The following is an 18774-nucleotide window of genomic DNA, read 5'->3' as shown; positions in this document are numbered from 1 at the left end:
AAATCGAACGGATATAAAATATTCTTGGGTATGCTTTTGGTTTGAACCTATAGTGAAATGCATAGCCTTCACTCAATCGAGCTTTAGAATACAGAACCAGAGCAAGGTCCATTTGCATACCCATTACGTAGTCATTAAAAAAATCACATCGAAGAAGGTAAAACACTCTGAAATTACCTGCAATGGCTTTGAAGGCGAAGACCGATGAAGAAGCAGCAACCCTAGATGCTTAGAACAGAGGACGATAAGGACGAGCGAAAAAGATGTTCTGGCCGGCGGGCGATTGGGGATGTGCGTGCGAGAGGAAGAAGACGAAGGGATTATATGCCAATTTAAATCGGGGGCATTTTAGTCCATTCAACTCTCAAAAGTTCTAGTTTTGCAAAAAAAAAAATTAAGAGTCCTATTTTTGCAAATTTCTTTGCCGGCAGTCCTATTTTTGCAAATTTCCCTATTTTTGCAAAGATCACAGAGAATTTTTTTTTTTTCATACATCCCTTACTTAAGTCTTATAGAAATTCTACCATCTTGAGTTCTTACTTGCTTGAATATTGAAGTACTTGTAGGTGTCACCTCCCACCATGTGAATCGCATTTGCCTCAAGCTCCCCACCCTATCACCCTTTGGGCCGAAAGAAACATATATATATTATGGTGAAGCACAATTGGCTAATATTCCTCAGTTAATTCAGCATTGGTAAAATGAGACAAGTACAAACATTAACTCAAAATATTAGTTTAAAACCGTTGACGATTAACCTAGTAGTTTATGTACCCAGTTGCCAATTTTCATAATTGATCGTTTAATTTCTTTTTGGGTATGACTTGTGTTAGAAAAGAATGTAAGATGAAAATGAAGATGATTTTAGGAAAAATTATTATTAGATGAAAAAAAAAATCTTAGAAAACTCATCAGGGGACATGAATTGGGTTGGGTGTTTATAGCATTTTCCTTGTTAAAAACATGTTGTACAGACAGACTCCCAAACAAGACGCCAAAAAGTAGTGATGTCTACTCTTGTGGTTGTGGAGGGAAGTTCTCTTCATTTTATTTCCAGCAGTTCAAATTGGGGAAATATCTTCTGCCTGCATGCATGAACCAACTTACTTCGGTACAACGTTGTTGTCAAGTCATTGGAACGAATTGAAGGCTGAAGCCACAGGAGAAGAGAAAAGAAGACCGAAATTGAAGAGACACGGAAGAGGAAGAAGAAGAGCCAAGAAAGAGTCGGTATCGGTTGCCCAAAAGAGTTGAGTGTTGGATTCTTCTTCCGATTCTCTGTCGTTAGACAGACGTCACGTCAGTATCGTCTCATCCCACACCACAAAGTTCTAAATTGATATTGATTATTTATTTGAATTAATTAGAATGATGGCCTGCGCTAGCTGCAACCATGCACTGCACGGCCTGCCCGCCTGCCTGCCTGCCTATTTTTTGTTTGTTTACTTGGATTTTGATTGCTTACCCGAAGTTAGGCTATCACCACGAATTCCTTCACGAACACACATTCAAGGAGAGAGAAAGAGAGAGAGATGGGAACTGGGAACTGAGGCTATATATATATATATATATAGCTTAAGCTGCAGCGAGTGAGTGATAGAGAGAAATTGGGAACAGGGAATAGGGATATATAAATGGAGGGGTACTCTGAAAGCCAAGAGGGCAAATTGAGCAAGATCCTGATAATTGGGGCGACGGGCTATCTTGGCAAGTTCATGGTGAAGGCCAGCGTTTCCATGGGGCATCCCACCTTTGCCTATGTTCGTCCCCTCCTCACCCCTCCCAAACTCCACTTCTTCCACTCTATGGGCGTCACCCTCTTCCAAGTACGGCGCTGCCCCTACTCTGATTTATATGTATGTATTCACTTTTTCATGTTGTGAATTGCATGCGTGTTATGTACGTGTGCAGGTGTGAACTCGACGAGCACGACAAGCTGGTGTCTGTCCTTCAACAAGTCGACATTGTCATCTCTACACTCGCAGTGCCCCAGTTTCTTGAGCAGCTCAAGATTATCAGAGCCATGAAAGAAGCCGACAATATCAAGGTGCCCAAATCATATTTATGCCCCCTTCAACTTTTGCATTTTTTTCTTGTGGAACCATAAATTTTTAGTGATTTCAAATGTACCCGTGAACTTAGAGTAAAAGTATATTTATGCTCTTGAACTTTTATTTTTTTTGAGAGAAACTCTAAATTTTTTGTGGTTCCAAATATAACCTGAACTGTGTATAATCACTCATTTGAATATGTAACCAATTAGTGATACACATGTATGCTGATTTGACAGTTTTTCGACATCTCCTTAGTTTCCATTCTTTCTCTTTGGCATCTTCTCTTTTTTTGACATCTCCTTATCTCTTTCTCTCTCTAAGGACATCTCCTCAACTCTCTCCCTCCCCCTCTCTCTTTCTCTCTCTATCTCCTGTTGAGTTTTCTCTTTCTCCAATATCTCTTGCATCTCCTTCAACTATCTCACGCAATAAATGCTACCCTTATATTGGCCTCGTTTTCAATCCCTCCAAATAAAAAAGTGATCATCGACTTGGGCATGTCACCAACCCGTCTAACCCAACTAGCCTACATAGCCCAATTGGATGAGACGTGACCAAAGAAGATGCATGTTAAAGCACGTGCATATTGCTTATTGTCTAGGTGTTTAAATGAATGATTTTGTATTGTTCAGGAGTACATTTAGAATCACAAAAAGTTAAAGGGTATAAATATGTTTTTGGCTTAAGTTCAAGGTCACATTTAAAATCACGAAAAATTTAGAGTTTAAAAAAAAAAAAAAAAGTGCAGGAGCATGAACATAATTTTGGTCGTCATTCATTCATGCAATTGATTTTAAGTGAGCTAGATATAGCTAATTATATGTATATATGCATTGCATGGCTTCTTGGATGGCTGAGCAGAGATTTGTCCCATCAGAATTCGGGAACGAAGTGGACAGGGTGAGTGGGTTGCCGCCCTTCCACGCTATTCTCGATAACAAGAAGAAGATCAGAAGGGCCACGGAAGAGGCACGCATACCCTACACCTACGTGTCCGCCAACTCACTTGGCGCCTATTTCATCGATTACTTGTTGCATCCCCGCCAATCCCCTCCGTCTGATGAGGTTGTCATTTACGGCAGCGGCGAGGCCAGGCCGTGCTGAATTACGAGGAAGATGTAGCAGCCTACACCGTCATGGCGGTCACCGATCCACGAGCATCCAACCGACTCATCATCGTAAGGCCGCCAGCCAACATCGCGTCGCAGTTGGATCTGGTTTCTTCTTGGGGAGAAAAAGACTGGGCGCACCCTCAAGAGGACACACGTAGCCGAGCAAGACATGATCGAGCTCTCCCAAAGCTTGCCATTCCCAGACAACGTCCCCGTCGCCATCCTCCACAACATATTCATCGAAGGAGCTCAGATGAGTTTGAGTTGACAGAGCATGACTTAGAGGCCTCTGCCTTCTATCCCCACCACAAATACACCTCAGTCGACCAACACCTTGACAGTTGCCTGCTTAATCCTCCCACCCCCAAGTTGGCTACATTCTCATGATCATCATCTACACGTATATCTCTCTTCTTTACTATGTATGCATGCTTAATTCGCCCACCACCACCACCACCAATAATTAATTAAGCAAATCATTCTATTTCTCCCTTCTTTGCATATAATTGCCTATCAACTTTTAACTTTATTTCCGAGGCTTAATCTACTTAAAATATTTCAAACTTTTTATTTATTTTGATTACACAATTGAACTTAATTTTTTAGTTAATTTAATTTTTATACTTTATTATTATTATTATTATTTTTTTTTGTATGACAACCTGAACTTACGGTTATAGTTATTTCAATTACACCTTATACTTATATTTTTAAGCCAATTTAAATCTCGTACTTTCATGTGTAAAAAAAAATAAATAAATAAAATGAGATGATAAAATACACATTACACTCTCTTCACATTAAAGTACAGAGGTTAAATTGATTTAAAAATATAACTTTAGTGATGTAATTGAAACCATTAAAAGTTGAGATTGACACGTAAAAAAGTTAAGTATAAAGATTAAATTGAATCAAAAATATAGAACTAACGATTAGTTGAAATAACAAAAAATTTGTAATTATACAAAAATATATATATATATAAAAGTATAAGGGTAAAAATATAACTTTGGCCATACACACGGGATGTAACCTCTAGGCCATGAGTAAATGATGATTAACAGGTTAAAATTCATATAGTCAACCCTATCTAATTAACGGGATGTAATCTCTAGGCCATGAGTAAATGATGATTAACAGGTTAAAATTCATATAGTCATCCCTATCTAATTAATGAGATTAGGACTTCACATGATGGCGAAGATGTTTTGCAATGTCAACATCTCATCCTATTTAAAAATGACAAATTTCGAAATAAATGAAATTATGGGGAAAAAAAGGCATATTTAAAATATATTGTTATAAATAATAGTAATTGATTTAATAAAATAAATAAAATGAATTCTCTCAATGACTTTTGAAACCCTATTCCAGCCCAAGGTGTCACAATAGAGCTAACCACCCTTTAAGATTAGGGAAGTGCCTGATAGGCCATTTATTTTTGGAATTATTTGCCTCCAAATAATTGAAATATTCCCCCAATCAACCAAACCCATATTAACAGGACTTAGGACTTAGGATAGTTCTTACCTTTCAGGATACCCTTAACCCTTTAAGCCACTTTAGTACTTTAAGACCAAGTTCTTTGCCCTTTACTTCTAGACTCAGTTCTTCACCTCAATCAAACTCATTTCCAAATATCTTCTAGTTACTTACCTTAAGAAATTTAACCATAAATTAGAGAATAATATAGTGAAAAAAGAACTCAAACTGTATTTGATTAATTCTTGATGCTTAAAGCTTTCTCTTCTTACTAGGGTTCTATAACTTTCTTCCCATCAATGAAATAACTAGATAGTAATTATCCACTTTTAAACTCATCATGCTAGATATTCGATTAGGAATACAGTTTATCTATCACCTTCACTCTAAATTTTAAAATAATAATAATGATAAATAGTATAATATGTTATTAAAACTACAAGAAGAAGGGGTATTGCCGACGAAATTTTCCTGACGATTTTAAAAACTGTCGGGAAAACACCAAAATTCTCGACGATTTTTTAAACCGCCAAGGATGGGTCAACATCACCGACGGTTTCAAAAACCGTCACTATGGCATACACATCTCCAACGGTTTTCATAAACCGCCGGTAATGTTGACCCATCCCCGACAATTTTAAAACCGCGGGGGATATGATTTATATAACACCCTCGCCCCCGCCCAAATTCTTCCCCTCACCCCTTTCTCTTCCAAAATCTCCCTTGCAAACCCTAACCCTCTCTCGCTCACGTCTCGCTGTGTCCCTTGATCACCCTTGCCCTTGTTGCCTTCCTCGATCACCCTCGCCAAGGTTGTTAAAATCGGGATTTTAAGTGGGATCGAAAAAGTGTCCATAAAATCGGATCGTAAAATCGAATCGTAAAATCGTAAGATTTTAGAGATAATTAAAAATACCCTTCAATTTTTGTAAATATATGTTTATAATAACATAATTTTGTAGAAAATGAATTAATATCTTTTTAATAACCTGATTATTCCTTATTATAGTTCAAAAGATTAAACTTCCAAAATATAGCTCAAAAACTAGCAGGTTGGTATAGGCAATTTAGAGGCAAAATATAGGTAATTTAGAGGTAAAATATAGCTTAAAATTCTTTAGAGGATTCTTTCAACGTCTTCCATTAGATTTATATTGCATTTTTTTCTTGATTTAACATTGATTAAATCAAGTAAAATCCCGATTTGGGGTTTGGTGGTCCATTAATTAATTACTTGTTTGTCTTGATTTACTTATGCAATCAATGTTAAATCAAGTAAAAAATATAATCTAAATCAAGTAAATTGGAACTTATGCAATTAATGTTAGATGTTATGTGACATTGGAACTTATGCAATCAATGTTAAATCAAGTTCCAATTTAGAGGCAAAATATAACAATTTATTGCATAAGTTCCAATGTCAGATGCTATGTGACATTGAGACGTTGGAAGCATCCTCCAAATTGCAGCTTAAATCAATGAAGGTCTTTGAATCGTAAAATCGTTTAGGGATCTCTGAAGCGTAAAATCGTAAAATCGTATATGTAAAATCGAGATTTTATATGATTTTATCCCAAATTGAATTTTACATGGGATTTGAATCGTTTAGGGGTTTTCGAATCGTAAAATCGTAAAATCGTACGCATAAAATCGGGATTTTAACAACAATGACCCTCGCCCTCGCTGCCTTCCTTGATCACCCTTGCTCACTCTCAGTCGCTCGCCCTCGCTCGCTCACTCTCAGTCGCTTTTGCCCTTGCCCTCACCCTCGCTCACTCACTATCAATCGCTCTCATCCTCGCTCGCTCACTCTCAGTCGCTCTCACCCTCATTGCTCTCGCTCTCGCCTCGCCCTCACCCTCACCCTCACCCTCACCCTCGCCGCCTGACTGCCTCTCAGTCGCTCTTGCTCACTCGTCGCCCTCACTCTCGTCTCACTCGATCATTGCTATCTGCTGCTCCATTTGGTATGGTAACTACTACTCTCTTTTTTTTGTGTCATTAATGGTGGGTAAACCAGATTAATTAGTCTATTAATCTAATTAATTTGATTACATGATACATACACCTCACAAGACCCGTGAATTCCCAACTCTGATTACGTCATAGCATAAAGATAATATGTTGCATAGAAGTTTAGTTTATATGCACAATCAGTTGAAAATTAAAGCTGTGTTGTGGAATAAATTCCCACGGAACAGACAAACAAACCTAAAGACTAAAATGCATGTATTACACCACAAAAGCTGCAGTCAGGTGACAGAATTAATTTGTCCAAGTAGTGAAGAGAGGCCCCCACACATCACAATTACAAGCCTATCATTTCCATGCCAATTATTATTATCTCAAAAGCAACAGGCTTCTAGAAAGCACCGATTTCAATTCAATTGACAAATTTGTGGGTTTGCATTGCTTTAGAGATATTTTGTGGTGTTTATAATGTTATGTGAAGATTCTTTTTTATAATACAATCTTTGTTATTGTTTGTATCTTTTAATTTGTATAAGATTTTTATACCTTTGGATATCATCTTTAACATATAAAAATATTATTATTTTAAAAGTATTATGTACTAAAAACGTATATAAATGGTATATATTGAGTTGGGGGATTTAAATAGATTATAGATTTTAATTAATTTTATTTATATATATTTTAACTGTATACCATTTTTATACTTGTTTTATTTGTCAATAGGGTTAATTAAGTGATCTATTTAATGTGTTAAGACTTTAATATATTCTAATCCCATTCTTAGAACACCCTTTGAATCCTTGTTCTTAGCAAGTTTGATATATAAATTATTCTAATGGAGCTAAATAAGAGTTGGATTAACATATCGAACAGGCTAAATCCTCAATACAAATAATAAATTCAGGAGTTCATTCAATTTGCCTATAGACATAAGTCTCTTGGGACAAGCATATATTGTCCGTGTATTAAATGTGTTAACAGATATTTTCATAAACGAGATGTTGTGGAGGAACACCTCATTCTGAATGGGTTTGACACTAATTACATAATATGGACGGTTCATGGAGAGCTATATGTGCCTCGTCATAGTCGAGAAGAATTTCAAGATCAGAATGTAATATTGGAGATGATATGGTAGGAATGATACATGATGCACATGGAGTTCCCAAACACAATGTTTGAAGTAGTGAAGAAGTTACAAAATTCTATGAATTGTTGGAGAAGGCAGAAACAGAGTTATGGCCTGGATGTAAGAACTTTACGACATTATTGTTTATTGTTCGTTTACAACACTTGAAGGTATTGGGTGGGTTGTCGGATAGAATATTTTATATGTTGCTTGAGTTGTTGAATGAGGCATTCCAAAAGGAGTGTCATTGCCACGATCGTATCGGGAGGCTAAGAAATTGAGTGAGGATTTAGGTTTTTAAGTACTATAAGTACAATGCATGCCCTAACAATTGTATGCTATTTTGGAAAGATGCATCAAAGTTGGACAGGTGTACTTTTTGTGGGGAGTAAGGTACAAAGAATACGAGGTGCACGTGGACGACGATATAACGAAGGTGAAAAAAATCGTTTCTAAACAAGTACGACACTTTTCTTTGATATCGAGACTGCAAAGATTGTTTATGTCTAACAAAACAACATCGTTAATGATGTGGCATGAAGAAGGTAGAACAAATGATGGTATAATGAGGCACTATGCTGATTCATTGGCTTGGCAATCTTTTGATAAATAATATCCAAAATTCGTTATAGCATTTGGCCAGTTGTGTTAATACCATATAATCTACCACCTTGGTTGTATATGAAACAACCTTACTTTATCTTTTCTTTATTGATTGATGGACCTCGTGCACTATGAGACAATATTGATGTGTTTCTGCAACCATTGATTCAAGAGTTATGGGAATTATGGAGCGAGAGGATAGAAACTTACGATACTTCAAGAAAAGAAACGTTTCACATGCATGCAGCATTGTTGTGGACAATTAATGATTTTCCTGCATATGCTAATTTATTTGGATGGAGTACTCGAAGAAGAGTTGTTTGTCCTTGTTGCATGAAAGAGACGGAGTCCAAATGGTTAACATGCACATGGTGGTAAGTTTTGTTATATGGGTCACCATAGATTCTTGAAGGACATGAGTAATCATTTTCGGTTAGACAAGAAGAATTTTGATGGAACCATTGAGAATCGTGTTGCTTTTCCTCAGTTATCTGGCTACGATGTATTCAAAGATGTTGAATTTGTTAAGAAGAAGTATGGAAACTGTGAGAATTTTGGCGCTAGTGCTGGGAGAGGAATGGGCAGTTGGAAAAAACATAGCATATTCTTTGAGCTTCCACATTAGCAAGACAATTTGATCCGACATAATTTCGATGCCATACACATTGAAAAAAATGTTTGTGACGATATAATTTGGATGTTATTAAATGTTTCAAGTAAAACAAATGACAACTTGAAAGCACGTCTTGATTTGAAAGAACTAGGGGTTAAAAAGAAGTTACATCCTGAAAATCGTTTAGGTGGGAAGAAGTATTTACCTCCTGCATCTTTCATGTTGAATCAAGAACAGAAATATATATTTTAAAAGTATTGAAACATATATGTTTCAGGAGTTCTTTGCATATAATTGCCTATCAACTTTTAACTTTATTTATGAGGCTTAACTTTATTTCTAAGGTCAAATTTATTTTTGTTTTTATATTTTTATATTTTTTTTTGTGATCATTCAAATTTTTTTGTTTATTTTGATTATAACTTTGAACTTAATTTTCAAGTTAATTTAATTCTTATACTTTAATTTTTTTTTTTTGTATGACAATCTAAACTTATAGTTATTTCAATTACATCCTTAATTTACATTTTTAAATCAATTTAAACCTCGTACATTTATATAAAAAAATAAAATAAATAAAGTGATAAAAATAAACACATAACCCAAACTCAATCATTTAAAAACAATGAATTAAAATTAAAATTTACAATTATAGTATACCAAAAATTAAAATACTTTCACAAAAAAATTAAAGTATTAAAAAATAAATTAGAGTTAAATTAAATTAAAAAATATAAAACAAATATAATAATAAAAAAAATATATAAATAAAAATATAAAATAAATAAAAAATATAAGAATAACAAATACCATATTACCAACTTTTCCCAACAATGCATTATAACAAGTATATTAAACAATTTAATAAAACATAAAAAATTCAACCCAATCTAAATATGAGAATAGGAAATTCACATTAGTCAACCCAATCTACCCAACCCAATCTGATGAGATTAGGACTTCACATGGTGGTGAAGATATTTTACAATGTCAACATCGATTAGGACTTCACATGGTCGTGAAGATGTTTTGCAATGTCAACATCTTATCCTATTTAGAAATGACAAATTTCCAAATAAGTGAAAGTATGGAAAAAAAAAAAAAAAAGGCATATTTGAAATATGTTATTATAAATAATAGTAATTAATTTAAAAAATAAATAAAATAAATTCTCTCAATGACTTTTGAAACCCTATTCCAGCCCAATGTGTCAAGTAGAGCTAACCACCCTTTGAGATTGGGGAAGTGCCTAAGTGGCCATTTATGTTTGGAATTATTTGCCTCCAAACAATTGAAAAATTACCTCAATCAGCTTAGGACTTAGTTCTTACCTTTTAAGATGCCCTTTAAGCCACTTTAATACTTTGACCAAGTTCTTTGCCCTTAATATACTTCTAGACTTAGTTCTTCACCTCAATCAAACTTATTTCCAAATATCTTCTGGATACTTATCTTAAGAAATTTAACCATAAATTAGAGATAATATAGTGAAAAAAGAACTCAAACTGTACGTATTTGATTAATTCCAGATGCTTAAAGCTTTCTCTACTTAACTAGGGTTCTATAACTTTCTTCCCATCAATGAAATTACTAGATAGTAATTATCCACTTTTTAACTCAACTCATCATGCTAGATATTCAATTAGGAATAGAGTTTATCTATCACCTTCAATTTAAAATTTACAATAATAATAATGATAAACTGTATAATATGTTATTGGTAGCAAGGGTTTTTATACGACTTATTTTGAGGATAACAAAAAATTACCAAACTGATTAGCTTAGGGAGTTCGAATGACTACAGAGGTTTAGCACATTTTTCTAATATTTAAAGAGTTATCTCTTGTTTTAAAACTTGTTCAAACACTCAGGGAAGGGAACACTTGAGACATCCAAACCTTTCCAAAAATTAGGTCCCTATTTTAAGGCTTATTCAAGCATCCAAAGAAACCCACACGCATTTGAACCAGTTCAAAAACCAACTCCTATGGAAGGTCTTATTGGGACATCTAAAGGAATGCCCTCCAAGGTCTGAACTTTCCTAAAATGGTTTTCTAATGTCTCAATAAAATACTCTCGGACATTTAACTCAAGGCATACCCGTCATTGGACTCTATTTAGATGTTTGAACCAAGAAATTCAAATATCTAAATAAAACCAATTTTGAGTACCTGTTTAAAAAAGTTTTGTAATCTTTATAAGCTCACAAAAGAGAAGATATTGATGCTTGTTTGTAACTAAGACCTTTAATGAAAATCAAAATTTCTTTCAATTACTTTATAACTAACAAGTTAAATGGAATGATCATTCCCAAATTGGATATGTAGGCTTTTTCGTTGTAGATACGTATTTATTCTTATATCTTGCCTATTACACTAGAAGTTTAAATTTTTTCTCATCTCTTTTATCTCTATCTAACTTGGAGATATTTCTTTCAAATTGTTGTCTTCTCTTGTAACCCCTTTTCAATATTTAATTAAATAAAAAAGAGGTGGTCCTAACTAAGTATTAACAGATGTAATATCGAAAAAATTTCTTAAAATTTTGGACATTAAAAAAATTAATTAATTCTTTAAATGAATCCAAATTAGACTCGAATAGGGGGTTCAACGATGATTTGATAGACTACCAGGACATGAGTGGGACACAGGAAAGCCGAACATAAATTCACGAAGGTTGGGCCTAAGTAAAAGTAGCTAAAAGTTTCAATAATAGACCAATTTTCTTTAAGTTAGAGAGTCGAGTTTAAGCACAAAATTGGATCAAATGAAATCATGTTGGGCCCAGACCAATATTGGGTATCGACTCGTGGGATTTGAGTTCAACGAAAATAGGCAAGCGAAATAAAAGTTATTAAATCTTGAACTTGGTTGAAATATGTGACGAGTTGGTTAGCATGGCTACTTTGAACCCAAATTGGATCAAATGAGTTTGGATTTCAACAAACTAAAAGATGGGTGATAAGCACAAGCATGGACACAATGGTACAATTGAATTCATTACCAATGGTAGGATCGAAAATAATCAAGCTTGAAAAATTTTAGAAAAACTTAACTAAGACAATACGAACAACTAAGGTAAGTCATGTTGAGCCATCAGTAGACTGTTTTATGATTGTGAGTTACATCAAATTGTCTTACGATAGTCGTAGATTGCATGGAAGAGAACACATTAATACTTTTGGAAGAAATTTTCGACCCTAAGCAAGTGAGATATCGAAGCAAATTTTTTTCGAAAATACCTAAAAAAATTCACATTTGCAAGAGAATTGAGGAATGGTGAAATACAACGTGAATAATTGATCAAAAGGACCAGGCAATGCCAAGTAGTTTCCAAGCATGTCAAGCTGCGAACAATGGTAGCAAGAGATGTCAGGTACTGATCAACGAAGATGGAGGTGACTAGCAATGTGACGTGCGTTAGATGAGTAAACTATTGAGCTTATAAGTTGTTCAATTTTTCCAATTTCAAAGCCATAAGGTGTAACGCCCCGCTTTTTGGAGCGCGTTAAAACTTGGGACAATTCTGGGACAATAAATTTTTTTTTTCTTTCAAACACTAAAGCTGAACCACATCATTCTTCGAAATCGTCCTAGAATTTCCATCTATTAATCTCGAAAGAGAATCACTTACACATCAAATGCAGAAGCAATGATCGAAACTTGATATCTTATCATTAATTATAAATAAATTCTTACATCTTCAACATTCCTTAAAATGTTCAAAATCTAAAGTAACAGAACTTAAGTACATGGGCTACGTTACATACATTTCATTTCTCATGCACTTTGTTAAGTGTCATTTCATGCCTCATTTATCCTCGGATTTGCTACAATCTCCACCTGGAACGTTTGAATATTTCAGGGACAAAGCCCAAGTTAGATGATGAATCATCTAAGTAAGGGTATAGAAAACATATTTCGTGCATGAATGCAATGTCTTTCATCGTAAGTGTCAATTGCACCCCTCATGCTACCTACCATTTTTGCGGCCCCCTCTTTCGAAGCCGAGATGTATGGGTGCACCCTTGGTAAAGCAGTGGTGTCAGTTCGCACTCCCTACCGCCTCAAATGCGAGTGATAAATGATATCAACGTGTATTTATGCATTTCATAATCATGTCATGTATGCAGTCTACGTGATGGATTCATATCAGGGCATGTCAATATGATAAAAACATTTTTGAGGAACATAAACCACTTACTAACCAAGCATTTTCCATAAAACTAACTTTAATTGGGGAGTACCACTTACCTTCTAGAACTTATCGGGTTACCTCGATATCCGTGTCTTGCTTCGTGCATTGCCTCGATTTGTGTGCCAACCTCAAAATTTGCATCAATCACTTCAACTTAAACCTCAAAGCATCCTAATCACCATAGGTATTAAAATAAATATTAAAACCTATTTTTTCATAATTTCTAGCATTTTCTTTAATTTTCTTTCTATTTCTTCCTAATTTTCCTCAATAAATCCAAACTAAATATTTCTAAAATATTTTCTCAAATATTCTTCTACAAAAATTCATAAAATAATATTCTGGAATTTTTGAAATTTTTTAGGAAATTTTACTCACCTTAACTTAGCATCTCCGGCTTCCTCGGTATGCGTGTCATATTCCCGAAACGCGTTCCCGAGCCATTTTCCTCGCTAAAATCTCCGATAATATTACCAAAATATAATTTCCTATTTTTCAAAATTTTTTCTCATCATTTTCCTATTTTCTTTTCTTTTCTTTCTTTTTTTTTTCTTTTTTTTTCTTCCACTATTCATCATCTTCTCTGCTCCTTCTTCATTGTACCCGCGCACTGCTCCCTCTTCTCTTTTTTTTCTCCTTTCTTCTTCTTCTCTTCTTCTTTTTTTTATTCTTCTTCCCTTCCTTCTTTTCTTTCCCCTACTTCTGTGTGCGCGAACCAGTGCTTGCGCTCTGCTATGGCTGAAACTAGCCATCTCGGCCACCTCCGACTGCCCCTGCTGCCTCCGTTCAAGCCTTCGGTCACCTCCGCACCGCCTACCATCGCAGCCTCCTCACCGCGAGACACCATCGCAGAAGCCTTGCGCGCTGTAATTTCAGCGGATCCGCCATGGCTAGCCATCGAAGGCCTTGGTCGCGGCTCGCCGCTGCCATCTACAGCCACCCCAGCTGTTGTAACTCAGCCTTGGCTTCCCCTGATTGCACCGCTTGCAGCCGCTGCTACCTGCTGGCCGCACAAGGTAGCTTCTTACGTCTGCCATGGCCGACTTCGGCTGTTGGAAAATGGCCACTGCTTCAGGCCATCTCTTTCTCTCTCTTTGATGCTCTCAACCACCACTTGCTTGCTACTATTAATCGGCCAAAACCATTGCCAATTTATAGCCTCCACTGCCTTGGCCGCTACTCCATTCGAACGTGTATAAATATATATATATATATCCATCATATTTATTGCTCTATCCCTTAAATCTTGCTGCCATATCTTCCTTAAATCCCGCTGCTCAAATCCTGTTGCCATAATCTCTCCATTTTGCAGCCGAAATCTCGACCATTAAAGCTTCACAGAAGCTTCGCGAAGCCAACTTGCACACACGCACAATGCATATATATATATATTTATATAACTATTATATAATACACTAACATATAAGAGAAATTACACTTTTAATTCTCACAATTCATCTAATATCACTTGGGTAATTTTCTTATTGCATCCATGCCCTCAAACATTGATTAAATTTGTATTTCAATACCGAAAATCCACAATTAATATCTTAAATTTTACTCAATATAGACGATTTCGCCTTTACGTACTCTCGGGACCTTTGTTTCATCTTGAAACCACTGAAGGGTTGCTCATTGCGCAAAATTGAAGCCCCCCTAGGATTCCGTTGATTTTTTGGGAGCCTCCTACAACGATTCGGTTTTACAGCCTAAATGGCAGCTGTATTTTAGCTGCACTGAAAATCGTTCCGAATTCGATTTTTTTCTATACCATAAATCCTATCTCGGAACGCTCATCGAAACCATATTATTTTCTTTAGACAATTTCATTTCGAGGCATTCCCTGCAGTCGATTCAGTACTAATAACTGCTAGCAAACCAATTTTTCGATATTCTAAACTTATTAAAATTACATGGCATCCTCATACGAACATGGGGTATTACATAAGGAATGAGAGGAAAGAGAAAGGAAGAAAAGTGAGAAAAAAATTGAGTGTTTTTGGGCTATCAAAGAACCAATCCAATCAAGATAATTAAAATTGAGATTTTAAATGGAATTAAAAAATGGTCTATAATATCGAATCTTACATAAGATTTTAGAGACAATTAAAATACTTTTTAATTTTTATAAATATATATTTATAATAACATAATTTTATAAAAAGAAAATTAATTTTATTTAATAACTTGATTATTTCTTATTATAACTCAAAAAAGGATGGTTCCAAAATATAGCTCAAAAACTAGTAAGTTGGTATAAGCAATTTAGAGACAAAATATAAGCAATTTAGAAGTAAAATATAGCTTAAAATTTTTTAGAAGATACTTCCAATGTCTTCCATCAGATGTAAGTTGCAATTTGTACTTGATTTAACATTGATTAAATCAAGTAAAATCTCGATTTGTGTTTGAGTGGTCCATTAATTAATTATCTATTTATTTTGATTTATTTATGCAATCAATGTTAAATCAAATAAAAATTAAAATTTAAATCAAATAAATTGAAACTTATGTAATCAATGTTAAATGCTATGTGACTCATATGCAATCAATGTTAAATTAAGTTTCAATTTAGAGGCAAAATATAGCAATTCGTTGCATAAGTTCCAATGTCAGATGCTATGTGACATTTAGATATTGGAAGCATCCTCTAAATTGCAATTTAAATCAATGAAGGTCTCTGAAGCGTAAAATTATAAAATTGTACACATAAAATTGAGATTTTATAGAATTTTATCCCAAATTGAATTTTATATGGGATTTGAATCGTTTAGGAGTCTTCAAAGCCTAAAATCTTAAAATTGTAGGTGTAAAATCTGAATTTTAGCAACAATGAGTTCAACTACCCCATTGCTAGTTTATATTTTAGTGGTAGGCGAAGAACACAGAAATAGTTTTTTTTTCGTCCATTACTTGACTCTTACAGAAACTCTACCATCTTGAGTTCTTACTTATTTGAGCATCAGAGTACTTGCAAGTGTCACCTCCCGCCTACAAATCCCCTTTGCCTCAAGTTCCCCGCCCTATCACTCTTTGGGTCGAAAGGAACATATATATATTATGGTGAAGCACAATTGGCTAAGATTCCTCAGTTAATTAAGCATCGATGAAATGAGACAAGTACCAACATTAACCCAAAATATTAATTTAAAACTATTGACGATTGAACCAGTAATCTATGTACCCAGTTGCCAATTTTCATAATCGATAGTTTAATTTCTTTTGGGTATGACTTGTGCTAGAAAAGAAGATGAACATGAAGATGATTTTAGGATAAATTATTATCAGATGAAAGAAAAAATCTAAGAAAATTCATTAGGGGACATGAATTGGGTTGGGTTGGGTGTTTATAGCATTTTCCTTCTTAAAAACATGTTGTACAGACAGACTCCCAAACAAGACCCAAAAAGTAGTGGAGGGAATTTCTCTTCATTTTATTTCCAGCAGTTCAAAAGAGTCACGGAGAGGAGGAAGAAGAAGAAGAAGGCAAACACAAATTTCCTTAAAGTTCAAACACACATTAATTGTTACGGAATAACTTGCAAACAAACACAAATTAAACATTAATCACATGACATTTTCCTTCTTCATTTTAATTGATAGAACTCATGACTTGAGAAGTTGAAAAATTGTAAACATTAATCACATTGATGGATTCGTCTTTTAAATATTATTTTTCATCAAAACGTAATGCGAGATAAAAGGGATAACCCAAAACCCTTCACGTGACATCATTTTTCCCATGATCAGCTCAACAAATGGAATACGCCACCCTTAGAATTCATGCTATATTTACTATAAAATAAAATAAAAAATTATATTTAATGACTAATTTTAAAGAGGATTTTTTTTTTTTGGTCTCTAATAAAGATAGATTATAGAGGAAACTAACAATTTATATTTTAGTGGTAGGCGAAGAATACAGAGATAGTTTTTTTTTTTTTCCCTAAGCTGCAAGATGGAATTCGTCTCAAAGTAAAAAAAGTATTAATTTTTTTGTCTCTAAGAACACAAGATCTTGTCTTTATTAAAAAATATAAAATTCGCCTCTAAATAGAAAAAAATAATCAAACTTTAAAGAATAGAGACGAAATTCTATTTGTCTTAATTGAAAATATTATTTTTTGATTGCAGGCAAAACTATTCCGTCTCTAAGAAAAAAATTGAGATGGGTATCTCTAATGTAAATTTTTTTATTGTGTTAATATTATTTTTGTGATTAGAAATAGAATTTTATCTTTTTTTAAATAATATCAAGTGTAAGTTATAACTTCATATCAGAGACAAACATGGAAACATATTCTATCTTTATATAAAAAATTATCTTTTAAAATAGAGATGGATATAGAAAGAGAAGTTTTCATCTCTAAACTGTAATTTGTTTTAAAAATAGAATTTTTATCTTTATTTATTTATTTCTTTGAATAGATACATATTTAGATTGGTTGGAGTAAATCATATCAAATATTACAGAAGTGATTTTTTTTATTATGGTCACTAATTTAATTCTTTATAATATCTTTATATCTTTATATATATAAAAGTAGAATAGTCTAAAAAAAAATTTTTCCCCCAAAACTTGTATTAATAATTTGCATTTAGTACTTATTGCATTAATAATTTGTATTTAGTAATTTGCATTAATAATTTAAATTTTCCAATTGCTTTGAAATAATAAGTATTAATTACGGTAAAATTAATAATAAATTTTAAATATATAAGTTTTTCAATGCTAATCATGAGTTTTCCAATACATTATTATGTGAATATTAAATATTTAATAAATTTATCAATTAATCAAAAATAAATACTATTTATGAGAAATATGAATAGACACACAAAAAATTATCCATTAAATAAAATCTTATCTTTATATAATATAATAATATATAATATATTATATTAAGGAAGAATATTTTGTAAATTTTTTTTCCTCCAAAAATCTGCCAAACTGTTTTTGTCTTTAAAATTTATATTAAATTTGCATAGGTTTTTTGAGAAATATTAATAGATAACTTGAACTATTAATTAAGTCATAGAAAATTGTCTATTTATTTAAAATCTTATATTTATATCTTTATTCTATATATATATATAATATTAAAATAAGATAGTCAGTCAAAGTATTTTGTCGAGTGTCAATCAATGATGAATTTTTTCCCTCAAAAACTTGCATTAAATCAAAGATAATGATTAATTAATTATTAATTTTACTTTAATAATTATATTATAGTATTGAAAATGTGATATCTTAACAAATTCATAAAAAAATATTTAAGGTTGTCAAATGCTTGAGTTTTTCAATACTAATTAATATTTAAGATATCACTTTTTTAAGATTATAGAAGAAATTAAAATTCATATTTTTAAAATTTTGTTATTATTAAAAAATTTATTCTTACTCACATTTAAGAATTTTAATTTATATTTATAATATAATAAATAAAAAATAACGAACGTCTTTGAGTGAATATATTATAAATTTTATAATATTATTTATAAATAAATATAATATAAAAAATAAAAAAATTTATAAATATTTTATTAATTGACCTACTTAATGTGTTAATTATTATTTAACACATTGAATAAAGGTACATTAAATTAAGA

At 33.1% G+C, this 18774-nt stretch overlaps 1 protein-coding gene across 1 annotated transcript; it reads left to right on the top strand.

Annotated features, from left to right (window-relative positions):
• Positions 1-1394: 1394 nt before the first annotated feature.
• Positions 1395-3654, top strand: LOC127803358 (isoeugenol synthase 1-like). The gene is given in 6 exon segments (XM_052339524.1): positions 1395-1827; positions 1914-2047; positions 2916-3147; positions 3150-3283; positions 3285-3423; positions 3426-3654. Coding segments are annotated over 6 exon segments (960 nt in total). The 5' UTR covers positions 1395-1634; the 3' UTR covers positions 3554-3654.
• The last annotated feature ends 15120 nt before the right edge of the window (positions 3655-18774 follow it).

This window comes from Diospyros lotus, chromosome 6 (genome assembly GCF_014633365.1).
Source record: "Diospyros lotus cultivar Yz01 chromosome 6, ASM1463336v1, whole genome shotgun sequence".
Lineage (NCBI taxonomy): Eukaryota > Viridiplantae > Streptophyta > Magnoliopsida > Ericales > Ebenaceae > Diospyros > Diospyros lotus.
Note: the sequence above shows the minus strand (reverse complement) of the source record. Positions and strands in the feature narration are given on the sequence as shown.